The sequence below is a fragment of the Staurois parvus genome, unplaced genomic scaffold (assembly GCF_062004578.1).
Source record: "Staurois parvus isolate SC_StPar_1 unplaced genomic scaffold, SC_StPar_1.0 ptg000276l, whole genome shotgun sequence".
Taxonomy (NCBI): Eukaryota; Metazoa; Chordata; class Amphibia; order Anura; family Ranidae; genus Staurois; species Staurois parvus.
In genome coordinates, this window is record NW_028318072.1 from 3,133,765 (window position 1) to 3,156,840 (window position 23,076).

Genomic DNA, 23,076 nt, shown 5'->3' on the forward strand with positions numbered 1-23,076 from the left:
TTAAATGCAGAATCGCACCCCCTATTGACTTAAATGCAGAATCGCACCCCCTATTGACTTCTGTGCACAATCGCACCCACTATTCACTTCAAAGCAAAATTTCACCTCCCCCCGCCCCCCCTTCCCCCCACGTACAATCACTTTAAGTCTGAAACGCACCATATGCATAGTAAGTATATACAACATGACTGATTTTTTTATTTTTGTTTCCTTTTCTGTTTTAGTCTTTAACACCATATATAACAGTGATGACAATGTGTTTGTGGGAGCCCCTACTGGCAGTGGGAAGACTATATGTGCTGAATTTGCCATCCTTCGAATGCTGCTGCAGAACTCAGAGGGGCGCTGTGTTTATATCACTCCTATGGAGGCTTTGGCTGAGCAGGTATTTTCTGTCACAAGATAACAAAACATTCTTCCAGTGTTCATCCCACCAACTGAAAAATGTCAATAACTTTACAGTTTTGTCCTCCCAGTAGTAATCCAGGTTTGAGAGATCCTAAGTTAACCCTTAAGGTTACATCAGTGGCAACCTTGTTGGGCTAAAAAAAAATCCAGAAGGAAGGTCTCTGCAATGTAAAGAGGTATTATAGTCTCCTCTCTGGTAGACCATGTTTCCTACACTCCTACTTTTCCTCAGTTCTAGACCTGCAGCCACCTTCAGTTTCTTGAAGGCTTAAAACGTTTGGAGTTGTCTGATACCGGTGTCCTCACAGTGCATTGTTTTCTTTCACCTACCTCTGTTAATGCTAATTCCACATAAAGATTGGAGAATGGAGGCAGGGCGGAGAGCTCAGGCATTCAACACTTCTGAAGGTGTTTTATGATGAAAAGACCAATGGATGATGCAGTGCTTTAACCCTTCTGGGAGAACGTGGGAGGGCACAGGTCCAGGTCACCAGATGGGTGTGCATAATAGCTCTCCTATTGCAGTGATCTGCCTTTTTTTTTTGTTTTGACTGGGTCGCTTAAATTTATCATGCTGGTGGGTTTCTTTTTGTTTTTTTTTGCTCAGTCGCATTCCAGCAAATATATACTGTACATACACATCCTGCTGCATTTTCTTTTTCATTTTTTATGTATTTAGGATGAAAAATGTGACCATAACAGCTGGATGAACCTGGGAGATCTGGTCCAGAGATTTGTGTGCTAATATCCTCTGTAAATGAGCTAGTGGGTGATTGCTGTTAATCATAGTGCATTCAACCTTTTTGCTCTAAAGTAACTGTAAATTGTTACTATATATGTACCTAAAATCCAGAGCATTCATTTATACAGATCTTATGCTGATTGTGTAGATGAGGGATCAATCAGTGTCCTTTCCACTACTCTGGTCAGTAAAGCTGCCATTGGTAAGGCGTAGATGGGGTTGACTGCTGAGCTCTGCATCCATTCTAGTAATGTTTGCACGGAAAAATGCTCTAGGTCAGGGGTGGGCAACTGTGGCCCTCCAGCTGTTGGTGAACTACAAGTCCCATCATGCCTCTGCCTTTGGGAGTCATGCTTGTAACTGTCAGTTTTGCAATGCCTCATGGGACTTGTAGTTCTACAACAGCTGGAGGGCCACAGTTGCCCAACCCTGCTCTAGGTAACACCCACATGTGATGCTGACCCTCTGTGATTCAAAGAACTGCAATCAAGTCAATGAAAGGGGCAGGCCAGGGACAGTAAAGGAAAGGGCTAAGTGACTCTGTCCTCTAGCCAGAAAATAAGGTGGGTTCTATGTGGCTCGCTTCAGCTTCTTATGCACACTGTGAGAAATTAAGTGTGCAGTTAAATAAGAGTAAGTCATTTTGGTACAGGACAGGAGCTTGTACAACTGTGCAAACCTGAAGGAAAGGCTGCTGTTCATCTTTAATGTGTTACTAAACCCAGAACAGTCAAATGAGTCTGTATATGCAGTAAAGCATGCTTGTTATACTCACTGTGGAACTAAGGGGTTAATCCTCTGCAAGGCTGTTTGATCACTTCTTCTCTGCCCCTCCTCTTGTTGAAATGACCACCTGATACAGACTGAATCCGTAGTCACATGCTCAGTTTGGTGTGTATTGCTAGAGGTGTTTTTTTTTTTTTTTTCTTGGGAGAGTGCATGTGATCAGCACAGGGCCAATCAGCACTGTCCAGACAGAGAGTCAAGGGTTTCACATCCTCCTAGAGCAGAAAGAAATCTCCACCTACAAGCTTTAACTAGTGTTCTGCTGAAGTCACAAGACTGCTATAACTGTTGATGAGAAAAGATATTTAGCAGTTTATATTTACTAAAATAATTGCATTTCCATGTCCTGTATACTGTGGGAGACCAGGTATAGTGAATGCCGGGTCCTGGGTTTAGTATCACTTTAAATTCTTATTGCTTACCTTTGTTTCCTCTTCTTTCCCCCTCCTCCTTCCCCAAAACCGTGAGCTATTACTTGTCGTGCTGACCTTTTTGTTCTAACTCTTTTTAAAATCCGCCTCCATATAACAGTACTTGAAACTTTTCCCCAATTTTCTCTTCTAAGTAAAGAAAGTAGTTTTTGTTGTGTTCAGGTGTTTTGATTTTACAGTTGTCATGCAGCTTTTCTGAGCACAGTTAGTAATTGTCAGCACGTTTGAACATAAAGTTCTTTCTGCTCTCCCACTCCATTCCCCAGCATAGATTTATCTTCAACATATCAGACATGTTAATCAGCCTAATCCTCTGCCTTCCTTTTCATAAACTGTCTGATGTTTTAAGGACACTGAAATTCTTACTTAGTTGCACACAGTAATTACACTATTTTTCCCTGGCTCTGATTTGTGTTTAAGTTGTTCTGGGGAGGCTGTACACACTTAATATGTCTTCCACCCACACACACACTCATACTGCTGCATTATCCCATTACTACTTTTGTGCATTCATTAGCTGTAAGTGTCAGCTGTTAGATGTGATTCATTTATGGAAATGTATGCAAATAACACATCTTTCATCTTTCAGCCCATTTTTCTATCTGTAGAAGACTAATGCATTTTTGATCAGGAGTGTTTTAAGGGGACCATACACATGTTTATTATCAAATGAAGGTCATTTTAGGCATAATTTTATGATGATCGGTTTATTCATGGACTGCACCAATAGTCGATGCTTATTTAGTGGGTTGATATGGCCAGCTGCCCGATAACCGCATGCATTCATTAGAATGGTTGATAGATATATATATATATAATTTTTTTTTTCTTCATTATAGCAGTCCTACAATTCGTCAAGGTGCCATAAAACTGGATGGTATAGATTAAGCCATGTGGATTTATTTGCAAATGTGACTGGGCTTCCCAAATTTGATTCTTTTGTCTAGTTATTATCAGGAGCTGCAATTTAGCGTTTGACACTCAGATTTGTGTGCTGGCCATGGCCTTATAGAGGTGGAACAAAAAGTCAATAGGATATAGGGGGATGCCAGACTGTTGTCAACCCCACTCCCATCTTTAAAGCAGAGCTCCAGTTCCTTTGGCAATTTTTTTTTTAAAAAGCACCCCCGTTATTTTCTTTACTTATACAATCTAATTAGGATACTGTTACAAGTGTAATCATTCTATTTACTTCTAAATCTGTCATTACTCACAGGATCCAGGCAGGCAGGCAGGCAGCGGCCATTTATGATGTGGGCATCTGAAGCCCTCTCCTATTTGTTTCTTGAATTCGGTGCAGCTGGCTAGCCAGATCTTGTGCCTGCGCAGCAATGACACTGCACAGCACACTGTGTTGATTACAGGTTGCCATAGCAATGGCAGTGCTGGCTAAAGTTCCCGCCCCTTTGTTATGGCAAGCCCTCAATCAATTAATCCAGCTGTGTTCTAAACACAGCGTCTGTACTTCCTTCTTGCAGATCCTATTTCTCAGAAATGGTGCCTAACTCCTCCCGATCGCGTAATTTCCGGTCTTGAAATATCGTGAGATTTCACTATTAGGCTTCCCGAGGACTGCTGGGATAGGTGATGCTGATATCCCAGGAGACCTCAGGAATCGCCTAATAGTGAAATCTCACGATATTTCAAGACCGGAAATTACGCCTAGGCGTCCGGGACTGGAAGTGCTGCTTGTACACAGGAATCAAAGGTTTTTATAAAAAAAAAAAAAAAGGATATCCATTTATAACTGTACTATGGGTGGGCTTTCTGATATCAGCAACATGTAAAAATGGGTGGAACTCCGCTTTAAACACCACATCAATTAAATAGTATAGGAAACATACATTTTTATTATCACTTGTCTAATTAATGTTTGTGTTTCTAAATTCCATTGCGATCGTAGCTTTGAAAGACATTTGATGTAAGACACACAAATCCATCTTTCTAACGTGAATGTAAATAAAAGAGTAAATGCTGCACTATCCCCAATAATTTAGTGAGCAACAACCACTGTCTGTAATCTTGTGTTCTATGTCAATTAATAAAAAAAGAAATACAAAACCTATTAACCAATCATAAACAATAAAACCGCAAAAGTCCATATAATCATGAAAGTAGTAGTTCCATAAAGTGAAAAATTTCACCTGAATGTGCTGTGTATAAAAGAGTAAATGCTGCACCATCTCCAAATAATTTACCTGTGAGTAATAACCAGAGTCTGTAATCTGCTGTTCTATGTCAATTAAAAAAAACTAAAAAAAATCTATCAACCAATCATAAACGATAAAACCGCAAAGGTTCATATAATCGTAAATGTAGTCCTATACAGCTTTTGAAATATATTTATTTGTTACAGGTACTTATATAGTGCCGTCAATTTACGCAGCGCTTTACATATATATATTGTGCATTCACATCAGTCCCTAACCCTCAAGGGGTCTAAGGTCCCTAACTCACATTCATACGTACTAGGGCCAATTTAGACAAGAGCCAATTAACCTACCGGCATGTCTCTGGAATGTGGGAGGAAACCAGAGTACCTGGAGGAAACCCACGCAGGCACAGGGAGAACATGCAAACTCCAAGCAGGTGGTGCCGTGGTGGGGATTCGAACCAACGACCCTAGTACTGCCAGGCGGAAGTGCTAACCATTTAGCCACTGTGCTGCCCTAAATATATCATTCCCAGGTAAGTGCTGCAAGAATGTGCAAGTAGAAAACACCTCCATCTTGTACTTGCACGTTCTTGCAGCACTTACCTAGGCGTGATAAATATTACAATTTGTATGGGACTACTACGTTCACGATTATATGAACTTTTGTTGTTTTTTTTTTTTTGTTTTTTTTTTTTAATCAATTGACACAGAACACCAGATTACAGACACTGGTTATTACTCACAGATAAATTATTGGAGATAATGCAGCATTTACTCTTATACATTCAGGTCATTTTTTTTTCACTTTATGCTTGCAGCTTTAACTATTCACACACTTGTGCACAGATCATCGTTTACACCTGTTTCTAACAGACTCTTCTGCTTTCTTTTGTGCTGATGTAGGTGTTCATGAATTGGTTTGAGAAGTTCCAGGACAGGCTGTATAAGAAGGTCGTCCTGCTGACGGGTGAGACTAGCACAGATTTGAAATTATTGGGAAAAGGTAACATCATTATTAGCACTCCAGAGAAGTGGGACATACTTTCCCGAAGATGGAAGCAGCGAAAAAATGTGCAGAATGTTAGCTTGTTTATTGTGGACGAGACCCATCTCATTGGAGGAGCAAACGGGGTGAGTATTTCGTTGGCTCAGTTAGCCCTTCAGATTTGCTTTTGCTCTGGTACCTGATTTTCTGTGTATATTCTACATTTTCAGAGTTTGTTAAACATCTGCTATTATAATTACAAATTGTGCTGTCCTCTTACCCGTAGCCTGTGCTGGAGGTCATCTGTTCCCGTATGCGCTATATCTCCTCTCAAATCGAAAGGCCAATCCGCATTGTGGCTCTCAGTTCCTCCTTGTCCAATGCTAAAGATGTGGCTCACTGGCTGGGATGCAGTGCCACGTCAACTTTCAACTTCCATCCCAACGTGAGACCTGTCCCATTAGAATTGCACATACAGGTAAGATGCTTTTATGGTTAAATTGATAGATCATTTAAGCACAGGTTTCTTTATCTGCTTTGTTAACTTGGGAATTTGCTTCATCATAAAGAGTTTTGTTAAAATCATATTTTCTGTGCATGCATTTTAAAGCAGTATTAGACCCCAAAGCAGACTGGACTGGTATGTTGCAATTTTGTTTGAATAGTTTTTTATGACATTATCTGGCTTCGTGCTAAAATGACCAGATGATTCCATTTTTCTTTATGTAGCAGCATTTTCCAAAATATGTTCCCTTTTTACATTCATGATCATAATCAAAAATTCCATGTGCTTTGGCATCTTTTTGATGTTTGATTTCTGTTTACCCACTTGACGTCAAATCCCATACAATACGTCATTTGGTACTAAGTGTACTTGTACCGGGATGATGCTTGCAGCTGCAGGCATCATCCTGGTATAATTTTTTTTTAAGCCGGTGGCCTGCTTTTATGTAAAAAGTCATCCTAGCGGCTATTTGGCGGTTGAATGACTTTTACAGGCGGTGGGTACAGCCTCTACTGTCCTGCTGGCAAGCCCGGAATGAAAGCCAGCGCTTCCGTCTGCTTACCACAAAGATTTCTGAGGACTGGAAGGTGCACGGTGATCTCAGTGGTATAGGAAACTGGAAGCAATGAGCATTTTCATCACTTCCGGTTTCCCTGTTGTAAACCGCGCCATTTTTAAATATGGAATGCATCTGAACACATGGATCTTGGTGTGATCATGTGCACAGGAGAGATCTGGAGTCTAATAGACCCCAGATCTCTCCATAAAAGAGTACTTGTCACTTCCTATTGCTGTCACAAGGGATGTTTATATTCCTTTTGACTGCAATAAAAATGATCCCAAAAAAATATTTTTTTTTTCTTTTTAACCTCCCTGACGGTATTCCCGAGTGTAGCTCGGGGTAAAGTTTCAGTACCAAAAGCGGTAACCCCGAGCTTCACTCGGGCTTACCATGCAGCGCTGCTCCGGCATCTGTTCTTCACTTACCTTGCCCTGCGCTCCCGCAATGTCCCTCCTGCGGTGTCCCCGGCAATGTAATCCGGCGGATGCCGGCATCTGTCGTCTGGGTTCCGTCCCCTGCGAGCGTCGGGACGTACGGGGGACGGAACAGCGGGAAATTTGAAAATGACAAAAAGTGACATTCACTCAATACACTAAAATCACATAGTAAAACATTACTGTATCAAGCCATTTCACATACATTTTGTCTCTAGTGCTTTGTCCTGTGCCCTGCCTGCATTTGTACCGTTCTTTCTGCCTGGAAACTGAGAAACGTCCATGGTGTCCAAAAAGTGTCCCTTTAGGTCAAAATCGGTTTTAGACCAGCTAAGAGAACAGCGATCGTAAATTAGAACCACTTGCAGAATTGAGTGATAATGATTTGTGGGGAAATTCGTCATGAGACACTGAAAACAATTTTTGCGACTTTGCTCAGTGATGTGCGAACTTGGCGCTATATTTCAAATTTCAGTGTTTTTGGTTTGATTATATTATTGAATTAAATGTATTATTATTATATTATTATTTTTTATGATTATTTATTAAATTATAATTTATGATTTCGTGTTTCAAATTTTATCATACCCGAGATGTTTACTAGACTCTTGTTCAGACAGATTTCAGGGAGTTATTCCTAAAAATTACAGGCCTACAATAAAAAAAATACATATTTCCATGCAAAAAAATGTACCGCTTTGAGCACAGAAATATGGACATAATCAGACCGCTAGGGAGGTTAACATATATTTATTGATTTTTAGAAATATACAAAACAGAGTGATGTGGGCATTCCCTGGCTCGTAGAAATTACAAAATAACACATTACCATTAACAGAGCGTTGGTGCAAAAAAAACAAAATGTTAAATTAAAAAAAATAAACATTTTTTTAAGGCACCCTATTATTCCATGATCGCACACAAAGACAAACCCATGCATTGGTCCTGTACGCATGCGTAAACGGTGATCACAGCACACGTATTGCCGGGAACATCAGAGCGAGAGCAAGCATTCTAGAACCAGACCTCCTTTGTAACTTTCTATTTCAATATTTTTAAGAAAGTTTTGTTTTAAAAATACAACAAGCCCACTCAGGGGCAGAGCAGAACAATAACATACATAAACAGGTACATCCTTCTGACTTGTATTAGCCAAATAACGGAATGTCCAATGACATTAAGGAGGGATGGCAAAAAGCCGAACCAAATAAAAGCAGCAGCAATCCATCTCCTCTGTAACTTTTAAACTGGTAAGCTTTTGACACGTTGCCTATCTTGATGTAGTTTGTGGCCATTCCATGAGCATGCACAATTTTAAAGCATGACATGTTGGGTAATCTATTTATTCTGCATAACACCATCTTTTATATTTTCCCCAAAAATGGGTATTGTGTTTATGTGCATTAAAGTTTATTAAAGTGCACTTTTTCCGAAAAAAGTGCGTTAAAAAAACTGCTGCACAAATGTGACATAAATTGCAAAACCCAATATTTTATTCTGTAGGGTCAGCTAAAATATATATTGTTTGGGGGATCTAAGTAATTTTCTAGCAGACAAATACTGATTTTTACTTGTAAACAAAGTGTCAGAAAAACGCTTCAAGTGGGTAATTACATACATTTTTTTTTTTTAGGGATTTAACATCAGTCACACCCAGACAAGATTGCTCTCCATGGCCAAGCCCGTGTACCATGCCATAGTGAAACACTCACCTAAGAAACCCATTATTGTTTTTGTTCCATCAAGAAAACAAACTCGGCTCACAGCTATTGACATCATAAATACATGTTCCTCTGATGTGCAGCGACAAAGGTATGGGGAAGGGTGGAGGAATAAAAGTGTGCGTGTGTATATGTGTATAATATTTGTGTGTGATATATATTTTATCTTTTTTGTAGCGCTGTACAAGCGAGAAAGTGTTCTAGATCTGTTAAAGCAATTTTGCTAAAACTTGTTTGCCTGTTACAGCTGAACCTCACAAGTGGTAGCTTTCCTTTAGTTCCCTTTTAATGTTTAGCTATGTTTAAATACTGTCATTAGAGTGCCACAGACCTCCCTTTCAAGCAAAAAAAAAAAAAGATTGTCCAGCTGCTATAATGGCCCAATGAATTCAGTACTTTTGAGTTACTCGGGGAAAAAAGATTACAAATCAGGAAAGTCAGAAATCTTTAGCTCTATACCTTTTTTTGGTTTAACGGGTTTGACATAGTGAAAAAGAGAATCAGCGTGACAACCAGGGAAATAGCAGTTACAGAAAGAGCTTCACATTTCAGGCTGCGTGATGGATTGAATGAATATCTAGTGATTCGTGTAGGAATGACTGCAGATTGACGTAATGAGGGATAATTATCAGACAGAGACCTATTAAGTAGTAGTACTCTTCATCTCCTGTGAAAAGCAGAAGTTAATGGAGCTCCTCCTTACAGGTTCCTGTATTGCACAGAGAAGGATCTGGCTCCATACCTTGACAAATTGAGTGATAACACTTTGAAAGAGACTCTTCTGAATGGTGTGGGTTATCTGCATGAGGGTCTCTCATCTTTGGAGAGGCGAATCGTCGAGCAGCTCTTTAACTCAGGTAAATGTGGACTTTTTTCTTCCTCAGCATATTATGCATTGTCTCAATCTGTATTTCTCTTTTCATTAATTTGAGGGGGACAGAAACATTTGGGGAAAGAGATTCTGAAAAGCCTTGAAAACCTTGAATTTATTTCAGTGAGAACAAGACTTCCTTTGATTGGAGGTGGAGAGGTGTCACAATCTCCACCTCAGCCAATCAGTGGAAGTCTTGTATTCATTGATAAAAATACAAGGTTTCCTGTGAATGGCTGGGAAGCACTCAGCCTGACTTATTTTTGTCCCCGTACCAGTGCAGGTACACAGTGCTGCATACTGTATGTAGCTGATGCTACTTACAGTGTAACCACTTTAGTACCAGGCACTTTTACCCCCTTCCTCTCCAGGCCAGTTTTCAGCTTTCAGTGTTGTCGCACTTAGAATGACAATTACATGGTCATGCAACACTGTACCCATAAAATAATTTGTATCATTTTTTTTCACACAAATAGAGCTTTCTTTTGGTGGTATTTACCAGAGTTTATTTTTTGATAAATAACAAAAAAAAAACGCATTTTTCTTTGTTTCTGTTATTTGCAAAATTTTATTTCTCCATAAATTTAGGTCAAAATATATTCTCTTACATTTCTTTGATGAAAAATATATCAAATTAGTGTATATTATTTAGTCTGCAGGAGAGTTATAGATCAATCCTGATGTATTGATGGCCAATCTTATTTCTTGAGGCCCGAAAATACCGGGATAGTTCAACTTTTTTTAAGTTGTATTTTTTTTGGCACAATTTTTTGCTAAATGAAGACATAAAAAAAAAAATCACACTTTTTTTTCCCCCCATAATGTCATATATCATATAACTGGTGTGGTGATGATCAGAGACACTGACTAGTAACAGTCTGTAAAAAAAAAAAAAAAAAAAAAAAAATATATATATATATATATATATATATATATATATGTGTATATATATATATATATATATATAATTTTTTTTTAATTACATTTTCTTTTCCTTTTTTTTTTTTTTTTTTTACTATTTCATTCAACACCCTTTGACCAGAGCAATACAATGTTACCATAGTAACATTGTACAACTCTGGGCAAGTGATCAGGATTTTTTTTTTTTTTTTTTACACACACACACACTCCTCACTAAAGGTTACCGTATGCATTATGAAGGCCACGTGACTCATTTTTTGAGTCAGTTCATCAAAGTAAAATATTGAATGTGAGTTTAATACCGCACATTTATGAAAATAGTGAGATAAATACCGCAAAAAAATGAGATAAATCATTAGTCAATTAAAAAACACACATTCGTTATCACCTGATGTTTTAGAAATGTACAAAATAACAATTAGAGGAACTCTGCACTGGCCAGAAAGTGAAAAGTGTACACCGTATCAGTGTAAAATTGTTCTCCTCTGAGCTCAGGAATGAAAATAAATGGTAACATTTCATCAGAGGGAGATCATTTTGTGAATGAAAGCACACTACGATGTTTTCATAGTTTTCACATAATTGATGTGTGCTTTCTGGTGCAGTGTGAGCCTGCCCAAAAAAATTGTGAAAAAACAAACACCAAAAATAATGCAAAATTTAAGCGCTAAATATCGCAAAACATAATTATTTAACGCATTCGGTATGAAACACGTTTTTTTTGTGAATTGACTACTTTTGAAATAAATATTGTGATTAGCCCTTTCTGTACCATATGACCAATCACAGCTAACAGCACAATTGTATACAATGGATGGAATAAAAGGAAGCCATCCATTGTATACAATTGTCATGTGATCTGCTGTGATTGGTCACATGACACTGCCAGTGGGCCGGTATAGTGATCTGTCATCGGCTGGGTCCCGTTGACACATCTGGTGACAGATTGCGCCAGTGTGCGGCCGCGTAAACGGCACTTTCTAACAGGACGTCATATGTAGTCCATTCAGGAGGAGCGTGTTAAACCGCAAACTACTTAAAGCAAAAGTAAACCTAGATTTAAGCTTTAAAGTGGTACTAATTTGTTCTGGCAGCAGATAGGAAGTCCCCGAGAAACTATTTAATGTAAAAGTAAGCCTGGTATTGGGCTTTAATGTACTTTATCCCCCAGCATTAATTGTAGAATTTTAACATTGCTGCGTGTATGCATTGCCAAAACTTGGGGAAGGAGTCAGAACTCCTATCCAGTTTTCATTGCAGTCTGTATCCAGGCTGGTTAGATTCGCTTTCGGTTTGTCCTGATGACTACTATCACTGGGAAAGAAAGCCATGGGAAATCCAAAATGTTACAGTTGTCACCAGAATGGTGAATAAGGCCAAATCTTTTCAGTGGGGAACTTGATCGGTGACAAATAAGAGGAGATTTCCTCTCACTTCCTTTTTTTTTTTTTTTTTTTTTTTTTTTTTTTTATACAAGAGTTGAAGGAAAATCTCTCCAATGTGAAAAACAGAAAAAAAATAAACTCATGTTTTTAAACCTTTGTTACACCAATCAAAACAAAAAAAGTTTTGACTTTACGTATGCTTTAAATTTCTTTCCTGTCATGACCTGTCACTTCTTTAATAGAACCCTAATGTGTATTGTTCTCCCATTTAATAGGGGCAGTACAGGTAATTGTAGCTTCTCGCAGTCTTTGCTGGGGTCTGAACATTGCCGCTCACCTGGTCATCATCATGGACACTCAGTACTATAATGGGAAAATTCATGCGTATGTATCTTCAATATTTTATAAGGGAAATTTCTTGTATTATCTGCTCATCTCATTGCTGTATTTTCTTTCTGCAGTTATGTGGACTACCCCATCTATGATGTTCTTCAGATGGTAGGGTACGCTAACAGGCCCTTGCAGGATGATGAGGGGCGATGCGTCATCATGTGTCAAGGGTCAAAGAAGGTGAGGTTATATTGAGGAAGATTAGCTTTGCTCACCTTTTTCCTAAACATTACATAATGTTGTGTTAGATCCTGATTCTAATAGCAATGTTTATAGACTAAGAAACTCATTCGAATTATTCATCCAGCGATCTGCTTAGAGTGAATTGATATTTGGCTGCTGTTTTTGTTATGCATTGCTGTTCATATTATTTATGAAGCAGTGTAAAAAAAAAAAAAGTACTGATGATATGATATGCAAGTTTTTTAATGTCATAGCAGTTTGTCGAATTCACCTTTCTCTCATCTGCTGTCTGTGCTTTTAGGCATGTATGTCTGTTGCTCAGCCTTTACCTTCTTTTCAGCCAGTATTTTATATATGCCTTGGTTTTTTTACATATTTTCTTACTGTTGTGTATAAACTGTTTCCCAGGATTTCTTTAAGAAGTTTCTGTATGAGCCTCTGCCTGTGGAATCTCACTTGGATCACTGCTTACATGACCACTTCAATGCAGAAATTGTCACCAAGACCATAGAGAACAAACAGGATGCTGTGGATTATCTGACCTGGACATTCTTGTACAGAAGAATGACACAGAACCCCAACTACTACAATCTGCAGGGTGAGGACAGAGATTGAACTTAGTGACTTGCTCTCACAATCATTTATCTATCTATCTATCTATCTATCTATCTATCTATCTATCTATCATGTGTATTGAAAGTATGTAGTAACAGTTTGTTTCTTCTGGTAAGTGCCAAATACTCTACCTTATTTATATTTGATTCTAAAATCTTTCAAGTCTTACTGTTCGAGTTAATAATGTCAGTCTATAACGATCTATGAACATGCGTTTTCAGGTGTTTCCCACAGACATCTGTCAGATCACTTGTCAGAACTGGTGGAACAGACACTCAGTGACCTAGAACAGTCCAAGTGCATTAGCATTGAGGATGAAATGGACGTGGCCCCGCTTAATCTGGGCATGATTGCAGCCTATTATTACATCAACTACACCACTATTGGTAAGCAACTGTCCTTTTCTCTTTCCACCTCAAATTCTTTAGCGTACTTGACTAATAAGAACAAAGTAAACGTGCCAATAGTTGACCGCTCCTGTTTGATAGAAGGTGAAATCTGGTTGCTGAGGCTAACCTTATCACGTTGCTGACACCACTGTATTAGTCAAACTTTTTTTTTTCTGTTCTCTCCCCTCATTCCTTACTTTTATTTACTACTCAGAGCTCTTCAGCATGTCTTTGAATGCCAAGACAAAGGTACGAGGATTGATCGAGATTATTTCAAATGCTGCAGAGTATGAAAGTATACCCATCCGTCACCGGGAGGATAACCTGCTGCGCCAGGTAGGTAGTCACGTGTAATAATTATGTGGCGTTGGCATTGTTGCCTCAAATATGTGGTGACATTGTGGCTTCAAACAAAGCATCTTTCTTGATCTACAGCAGGGAGTCAGATTATTTCTTTCATTATCTGATACTTTGAAAGCAGAAGAAAAAGGAGAATTCAGTTTATGGACATCTGTAACGTCTGAGCACACAGTTTTGTTGCTTTCAATCTGCTTCAACCACGTGTCCAGGTTTTAAGCATACAAACTTTACAAAAAAGGGGTGCAAGTTGATCAAAAATGACTTTAAGATGTTTTTGAATTGTATTTTACTACCCCTTTTTGATTAATTTGATTGCTGAAATCTAGGATATGTTTGCACCAGAAAGCTGATTGAATAGTGCCATAACTGCCTGTATAGAAACCATTCTGTAAAAGGAGCCCTGCAGCTATATAAATCCTCAGTGACTCTAGAGCCAAACTACAGTCCCAAATATACTCCCCTACACATTTCATCAATGGTACAGTTACATCTCTTGCTCTGGCTGCTGTCATCTTCTCCTGGGTGCCTTGTTATTGGCCTCTTGATTAGCCGGTGGGAGTTGACTTCATCGTACACATGGGGATCAGTCATTCTGGCACAGCCAGAGGTGTGTAAGCATTGTGCAGCTCAGTGTCTATTCAATAGAAAGCTGCGGGCAGGCAGGTGTGTATTATTGCAGAAGAGACATGGCATGTCTCTTTTAAAAAGCTGCCTGCTCACAGTTTTCTACAAGTTACATTTAGTTATGCTTTAAGTACTGGCGTATTCCCCTCCCCCCTAAAGCACGCGCATATCACCCCCATCCTCAAAAAGCCCTCCCTGGATCCCGCGGACCCCAACAACCTCAGACCCATCTCTTTGCTGCCACTCACCTCCAAGCTCCTTGAACGCATAGTCTACGATCGCCTAAGCGCCCACCTTACAGACAATAACCTCCTTGACCCTCTACAGTCCGGCTTCCGTCCCCTACACTCCACTGAAACTGCCCTCCTCAAAATCACTAAGGCGACTACTCTGTCCTCCTTCTCCTGGACCTCTCTGCTCTCTCTTGGTTCTCATCCTACCTATCCCGACGCTCCTTCAGTGTCACCTACAATGGTGCCACCTCCCCCTCCCTCCCCCTCTCTGTTGGGGTCCCCCAAGGCTCTGTCCTTGGACCCCTTCTCTTCTCCATCTACACCTCCTCCCTGGGCAAACTCATACAATCTCACGGCTTCAACTATCACCTCTATGCTGACGACACCCAAATCTACCTCTCCACCCCTCACCTCACCCCCACTATCTCCACCCGCATCACTCACCTCCTAAATGACATCTCAGACTGGATGTCGCTACATTTCCTCAAGCTCAACCTCTCCAAAACCGAGCTCCTCATCTTTCCCCCTGCCAACACCCCCCCCCATCCTATCCATCATCACCAACAACTCCACTATCACTCCCGCCCCGCAAGCCAAAGTCCTTGGCGTCATTCTTGACGCGAACCTCTCCCTCCAACCGCATGTCAAATCACTCACAAACACATGCAGGCTCCATCTTCGCAACATTGCCAAGATACGCTCCTTCCTCACCCCAGACACCACCAAACTTCTAGTACACTCCCTCATCATCTCACGCCTTGACTACTGCAACTCCCTCCTTACTGGCCTACCCAAGTGCAGGCTCTCCCCGCTCCAGACCATCCTGAACTCAGCTGCCAGACTCATCCACCTCACAACCCGCTCCACCTCTGCCACCCCCCTCTGCCTCTCCCTCCACTGGCTCCCGATTGCCCAACGCATCAAATTTAAACTCCTAACCCTGACCTACAAAGCCGTTCACAACACTGCCCCTAACTACCTCACCAACCTGATCACCAAGTACCACCCTACCCGTACCCTTCGCTCCTCACAGGACCTCCTTCTATCCTGCTCCCTGGTCTCCTCCTCCCATGCACGACTGCAGGACTTCTCCAGGTCCTCCCCCATCCTCTGGAACTCACTGCCCCAATCCATCAGACTGTCGCCTTCCCTATTCACATTCAGGCGCTCCCTCAAAACCCATCTCTTCAGGGAAGCCTACCCCACCCTCACCTAACGGCCATCCTCCCTCATTCCTCCCACCACTTCATCCCCCTCAGCCACTTCCTACTGTACCTTTACCCCCTCCCTCCTAGATTGTAAGCTCGTAAGAGTAGGGCCCTCTTACCCCTCGTACGTTGTTTGTTGTTGTTGTACTGTGCCATGTATTGTCCCCCCTATTGTACAGCGCTGAGCAAACCCTTTGGCGCTATATAAACTCGTAGTAATAATAATAATAAGTATCACAAGGTAGGTAAGCTTTTAGGAATGTCTGTGCAGACATTATTGGAATTAAATAACTGATAAAACAGCTGTCATTGTTTGATGAGCCTTTTGTTCTGATCTACATTGTGGTTCTTTTTCCAGTTGGCACAGAAAGTCCCCCACAAACTGACCAATCCAAAATTCAACGACCCCCATGTGAAGACCAACCTTCTGCTCCAGGCTCACCTCTCCCGCATGCAGCTGAGTGCAGAGCTCCAGTCAGACACAGAAGAGATCCTTAGTAAGGTGAGTGAGCACTGCCATATATTTAACTGATCACATGCTCTTTTTAGGGATGAGCACTCATTCTTCTGTTGACCGTCTTCTGTTCCAGGCAATCCGACTTATCCAGGCATGTGTGGATGTGCTCTCCAGTAATGGCTGGCTCAGTCCAGCTCTCGCTGCTATGGAACTGGCACAAATGGTCACACAAGCTATGTGGTCTAAGGACTCTTACCTAAAACAGCTGCCACACTTCACTTCTGAGCACATCAAGAGATGCACAGATAAGGTAAAAACTTTGCTTGCAGGACTGACTGTAGTATGGAAAGAGCACAATTTGGATACGGCAGATTACATCTTGGTGTTTTTTTAGGGAGTGGAAAGTGTGTTTGATATCATGGAGATGGAAGATGAAGATCGCACAGAACTGCTGGAACTCACTGATTCCCAGATGGCAGATGTAGCCCGTTTCTGTAACCGCTATCCTAATATTGAGTTGTCTTATGAGGTGGCAGAGAGAGACTCTATTAGGAGGTGAGTGATTTACTATGCACATACAGGTGAAACTCGAAAAATTAGAATATCGTGCAAAAGTTCATTTAGTTCAGTAATGCAACTTAAAAGGTGAATCTAATATATGAGATAGACTCATTACATGCAAAGCAAGATAGTTCAAGCCGTGATTTGTCATAATTGTGATGATTATGGCTTACAGCTCATAAAAACCCCAAATCCACAATCTCAGAAAATTAGAATATTACATGCAATCAATAAAACAAGGATTGTACATAGAACAATATCAGACCTCTGAAAAGTATAAGCATGCATATGTACTCAGTACTTGGTTTGGGCCCCTTTTGCAGCAATTACTGCCTCAATGAGGCGTGGCATGGAAGCCATCAGCCTGTGGCACTACTGAGGTGTTATGGAAGACCAGGATGCTTCAATAGCGGCCTTCAGCTCTTCTGCATTGTTCGGTCTCATGTCTCTCATCTTTCTCTTGGCAATGCCCCATAGATTTGCTATGGGGTTCAGGTCAGGTGAGTTTGCTGGCCAATCAAGCACAGTAATCCCATGGTCCTTGAACCAGGTTTTGGTGCTTTTGGCAGTGTGGGCAGGTGCCAAGTCCTGCTGGAAAATGAAGTCAGCATCCCCATAAAGCTCGTCTGTGGAAGGAAGCATGAAGTGCTCCAAAATCTCCTGGTAGACGGCTGCGTTGACCCTGGACTTAATGAAGCACAGTGGACCAACACCAGCAGATGACATGGCTCCCTAAATCAACACAGACTGTGTAAACTTCACACTGGACTTCAAGCATCTTGCAGTGTGTGCCTCTACATTCTTCCTCCATACTCTGGGTCCTTGGTTTCCAAATGAGATGCAAAAGTTGCTCTCATCAGAAAAGAGGACTTTGGACCACTGAACAACAAACCAGGTCTGTTTTTGTTTAGCCCAGGTAAGACGCTTCTGACGTTGTTTGTTGTTCAGGGGCGGCTTGACAAAGAGGAATACAACATTAGAAGCCCATGTCCAGGATCCGTCTGTGTGTGGTGACTCTTGATGCACTGTTTTCAGCCTCAGTCCACTCCTTGTGAAATTCCCCAACACTTTTGAATGGCCTTTTCCTGACAATCCTCCCCAGGCTGCGGTTATCCCTGCTGCTTGTGCGCCTTTTTCTTCCACACTTTTCCCTTCCAGATAACTTTCTATTAATGTGCTTTGATACAGCACTTTGGGAACATCCAACTTCTTTTGCAATTGCCTTTTGAGGCTTTCCCTCCTTATGGAGGGTGTCCATGATGGTTTTCTGCACAACTGTCAGGTCAGCAGTCTTTCCCATGATTGTGATTCCTACTGAACCAGACTGAGAGACCATTTAAAGGCTCAGGAACCCTTTGCAGGTGTTATGGCTTAATTAGCTGATTAGAGTGGGACACTTTGAGCCTAGAATATTGCACCTTTTCACAATATTCTAATTTTCTGAGATTGTGGATTTGGGGTTTTCATGAGCTTTAAGCCATAATCATCACAATTATGACAAATCCCAGCTTGAACTATCTTGCTTTGCATGTAATGAGTCTATCTCATATATTAGTTTCACCTTTTAAGTTGCATTACTGAAATAAATTAACTTTTGCACGATATTCTAATTTTATGAGTTTCACCTGTAGGTATGCTTCTGTTAGGAGGAAGAGCTATGAAATGTCTGTGGAAAGCTACCTCACAATAGAATATGATAGGAATGGAATAAACGTGAGCGGGAGGGGGCTTATTTGTAAACACTGGAGAAACCACATAGATTTCAAATGATCCAATTTATTTGGTTTCTATAGGCAACCATAACAGATGTCCATAGCATGATTAAAGATGGTAGTACAGGTATAGGGTTTTTTTTGGGGGTGGTTGGACAGCCTGCCAGATGTCAAGATTAGTGGTGCATTAGATTAATGGTTTATGGCGAGTAAATAGATACCAAACATGTCACGCTTTAAAATTGCACATGCTCGAGGAATGGCGTGAAACTGCGGTACTTAAAAATCTCCATGAGTGATGCTTTAAAAATATCTACAGGTTAGCAGTGTAAAGTTAGAGGAGGCCCAGTGCTGGAATTATTGCTCTTGCTCCGACGTTCGTGGCGATACCTCACATGTGTGGTTTGAACACCATTTACATATGTGGGCATGGCCTTCATATGCGTTCACCACTATGTGTGCGAGCACGGGGGGACGGGGGCACTTTAAACTTTTAAAAAAAAAATGTATTTAATGTTTTTTTGTCTTGTTTTGTTTTTTGCACTGTTCCTTTTAAAAAAAATTGTAATCACTTATATTTTTATCACAAGAAATGCATGCATCCCTTGTGATAGAAATAATTAGTGACAGGTCCTCTTTATGGAGAGATATGGGGTCAATAAGATCCCACATCTCTCCTCTGCAATGTAAAGCATTAGATCAAAAAAAGTATTGATCTAGTGCTTTAAAAAAAAAAAAAAAAAAAAGCCAGAATCGGAAGTTACATCGCTTTGGTCCTCCAAGGGCATAGAGATGTGTGGCGGCCATCTTTCCTTCACTCATCTCTATGCCCAGCGCTGGGATCGATGGTTTCTCAGGTAAGACTGAACTACCAAGCGGACGGGCGATGGTGGCGAGGGGTGGGTTTTTTTTTTGGCACCTGTATCTGCGCTTTTTTTTTTTTTCGGCCGAAACGTTTCAGCCTCTGGAATTTCGGTGCATCCCTAGTCAAAATACCAGAACACTGCTTCCTGCTGATTGGATGCAGACGCTGTTTGGCACAGGTAGTGACCGACAAGGCCGCCCACTAAACATATTTTGTCCAGTTTATCTACATATAGCTATAATGTTGTTTAGCTGATGAATGTGCTTGTATTAGAAATATGTTTGTTTTGTCTTTTTTATAGTGGTGGTGCCGTTGTGGTGCTTGTGCAACTGGAACGAGAGGAAGAAGTTACAGGTCCTGTAATTGCTCCCTTATTCCCCCAGGTATGTTTTATCCTAACCCTATTTTACACCCAAAAATCTGTGTGTCATTTATACCATGAGGTAGCTGTATAATGGAGTACATGTAATTCATAATATAAATCCAGCTATTTACATACCTACTGCCAGTAACAACCTCGTGTAGTTCAGACTTGTACTGCTCTTTTATTTTCAGACTAGTATACTAGGCTTTCTTCATCTAATCACTACTTTTTTTTTTTTTTCCTCCATAATAAAATTTTAATAAATTAAAATGACAAATGCATACAGGATTGTCAACAGATATTAGCAAAAGAATATCAAAATCAACAACCCAATCTAGAGTCGTAACAAACAATTATTTACACATTAGATACAGTATGCAATCAAGAAAACTTCTGTGGAGTCAAAAACCCAGAGGGGCACAGGAAGTCGCATACCATAAGCAGAACATAAAACCAGAAAAAAAGAAAAAGCAAACATAAAAAAAAAAATGACCACTACTTTCTTTCTGTACAATTGAAGTGTGCCTAGAATTGGGAAGAAAATGGTTGAAATAGTTGTGGTCATGATCCAAAGTATTTTTTATCTTGATTGGAACAATTTTACTAACCTACATATCACAAAAAATGTTAGGTTGCAGTGATTTGATGACAAAAAAAAGTATAGTTTGATGCAGAGCGCATACTATATATTTGCCAGCTAAAAAGAATATATGAAATGACTGAAGCTACAAATTAAACCAAACCTGTAACTGGTTCATTTGATGGCCCATTTTCCTTTCTGCTTCCTGGTGCTCCCCTGCTGGAGCCCCTCGTGAAATACCCTGTACTTCCAGGTATGGTAGTCTTGCTACTCTTCCTACCACAATATAGATGATCTAGATGTCTGGGCAGCCAATTGCCAGGCTTGAGTCATGTGGGGGCTGGGTAGAACCAATAACCCATGTAGGTGCCAATTTGGGATTGAAAGTGGGAGTTACATAGGATCTTTGGAGGGGCTCTGTGGGAAGCCAATGAAAGTATCAGTAATAGAGGATGTGAGCTTCCCAGCACACTTTATCTTAAATGGTACAGGTTCACTTTAAACCAATAATTCCATATAAAGTTTGTACACCATAACTGCTTAGTACTGTATACAATAAAGCTGTAAATTTATTTGTCTGCTGGAATCTTTTCAGAAACGTGAAGAAGGTTGGTGGGTTGTAATTGGTGATGCCAAATCCAACAGCCTAATCTCCATCAAGAGGCTGACATTACAGCAGAAAGCTAAGGTGAGTCTTCTATGAAGTGGAGAATGATGCTGCTTCTCCTTATGTCATTTGCTGCAGTTATAAAAGTGCCATCCTCTACTTTGTTTCATACCTGCTTTTAATTTTTTTCAAATCAAAGCCTCAGTAATGTTCATAATCTTTATACCTTTGTAAATGTCACAGCTTTTGAATTAATCTAAAATAAAGCAGGTCCTGCAACAGTTTTCAGGTTTGCCTGCTTTTATACCAATATTCATAGGTCCCCTAGATAATTTCTGAAGCAACTCCAGTTTCTCTATTTTCATAGAGTTATTAAGCTGTCTGTGTCTATGGCTGAACATCAGTTCCTTGTTAACTACTTGCCAACCGCAGATAGCCGAATGACGGCTACACTGCAGCCGGCCAGTTCTGGGAGGGAGTCATATGACGTCCTCCCAGAACGTGCTCTCCTTCGCGCCCCTGGCGATCTCCGTGATCGCTGTGTCTTACGGACACAGCTGATCACGTGATGTGGTAAAAGGCCAATCACAGCGACCTTTTACCACAAGATCAGCCGTGTCCAATGACACGCTGATCACCGGGAAATGCAATTGCCGGTTCTCGGCTGCACTTTCCTTGCGCTGTCAGAGCGCGAGGAAAGTACTGCCGAGAATCGGCAATTGTCAGAGCAGGGATCGGCACCGATCATCAGGGCACTGATGATCGGTGCCCAGCAGTGCCACCTATCCGTGACACCTCATTAGTGCTGCCTAATCAATGAAGGAGAAAAATTACCTGTTTGAAAAATTTTATAATAGAAACAAACTTTTTTTTTTTTTTCAAATTTTTTGTTTATAGCGCAAAAAGTAAAGCGCCCAGCGGCGATTAAATACCACCAAAAGAAAGTTCTATTTGTGAGAAAAAAAATTATAAAAATTTCATATGGGTACAATCTTGCATGACCGTGCAATTGTCATTCAAAGTGGGACAGCGCTGAAAGCTGGCCTGGTAAAGAAGGGGGTATAAGTGCCCTGTAGGCAAGTGGTTAATTTATGTACTTGCATGTGCAGGTTTTCCCATGTAGTTACCACTGTACATGCGTCATCAGACACCGCTCTCCTCTCTGATTTTCTGGAACAGATTCATTTGAGTTGTCAGGAGATATCCACTCCCATCCCTTTAGTTCCCACAGTACGTTGTTTTTTTTTTTTTTTTTTGGACGTTGTGTTAATCAGCATCCAACCACCCCTTGTACTCATACCCCTGGCCTCACACTTTGCTGTTATGTTAGAGACTTACAGGTGCCTAGCTCTGTCAGGATTTGCATATATTTGTGAAAGATGCTGTACTTCATGCTTGCGGTACTAGTCGACACCTTTGTGCACTTATTACAGATTACAGATTCTTGGCTTGCTTTAAACCACCATGTTTACTTTGGGTATTTACCCTGTGTTCATTTCCTATAGTTTAGAACTGCATTTTAATGTTTTGGTTTTTTTTTTATTTTTAAAAGTGTTTATTGATTACTGTTCTAACATGGCTTTTTTTTTTTTTTCCTGCCACTAGGTAAAACTGGACTTTGTGGCTCCAGCCACAGGAACACACAATTATACGTTGTACTTTATGAGCGATGCTTACATGGGCTGTGACCAGGAGTATAAGTTCAGTGTAGATGTGAAAGAGGCAGAGAGCGACAGTGACTCTGATTAAGAGTGTTTTTCATTTGCTCTTGTGGAGGCAGCCGTTCTAGCAGTCTTCATCCTTGCATACCAATTCCTTGTGTGGGCAATTGTAGACACAGTACAGATTGTTGTAAATAGAAACTTTTTAAATGTGATATTATTGCGACACCAGTTAACATGTATGGTGCCGCCCTTAATAGAAGTTTGTGACTCTTGTCATGTCTTGTTTATCTGCAAGAGTATAAAATAAAACTTTGTTACAAGTTCTTGAGTTGTTTTTTTTTTCTCTTAGCACCAGGAT

The 23,076-nt window shown here is 40.5% G+C and overlaps 1 protein-coding gene across 1 annotated transcript in view; it reads left to right on the forward strand.

Annotated features, from left to right (window-relative positions):
* The window catches only part of SNRNP200 (small nuclear ribonucleoprotein U5 subunit 200), a 57,640-nt gene extending 34,599 nt beyond the window's left edge, over window positions 1-23,041 (forward strand). Inside the window, exons 30-45 of the mRNA XM_089681717.1 lie at window positions 225-385; window positions 5,426-5,653; window positions 5,794-5,985; window positions 8,642-8,820; window positions 9,435-9,586; window positions 12,182-12,290; window positions 12,368-12,476; window positions 12,888-13,077; window positions 13,316-13,480; window positions 13,698-13,819; window positions 16,267-16,410; window positions 16,499-16,675; window positions 16,760-16,920; window positions 19,805-19,886; window positions 21,043-21,135; window positions 22,660-23,041. Coding sequence (XP_089537843.1) covers window positions 225-385; window positions 5,426-5,653; window positions 5,794-5,985; window positions 8,642-8,820; window positions 9,435-9,586; window positions 12,182-12,290; window positions 12,368-12,476; window positions 12,888-13,077; window positions 13,316-13,480; window positions 13,698-13,819; window positions 16,267-16,410; window positions 16,499-16,675; window positions 16,760-16,920; window positions 19,805-19,886; window positions 21,043-21,135; window positions 22,660-22,803 — 2,408 coding nt within the window. The 3' untranslated portion in view covers window positions 22,804-23,041. The remainder of the gene's footprint in view (window positions 1-224; window positions 386-5,425; window positions 5,654-5,793; window positions 5,986-8,641; window positions 8,821-9,434; window positions 9,587-12,181; window positions 12,291-12,367; window positions 12,477-12,887; window positions 13,078-13,315; window positions 13,481-13,697; window positions 13,820-16,266; window positions 16,411-16,498; window positions 16,676-16,759; window positions 16,921-19,804; window positions 19,887-21,042; window positions 21,136-22,659) is intronic.
* The last annotated feature ends 35 nt before the right edge of the window (window positions 23,042-23,076 follow it).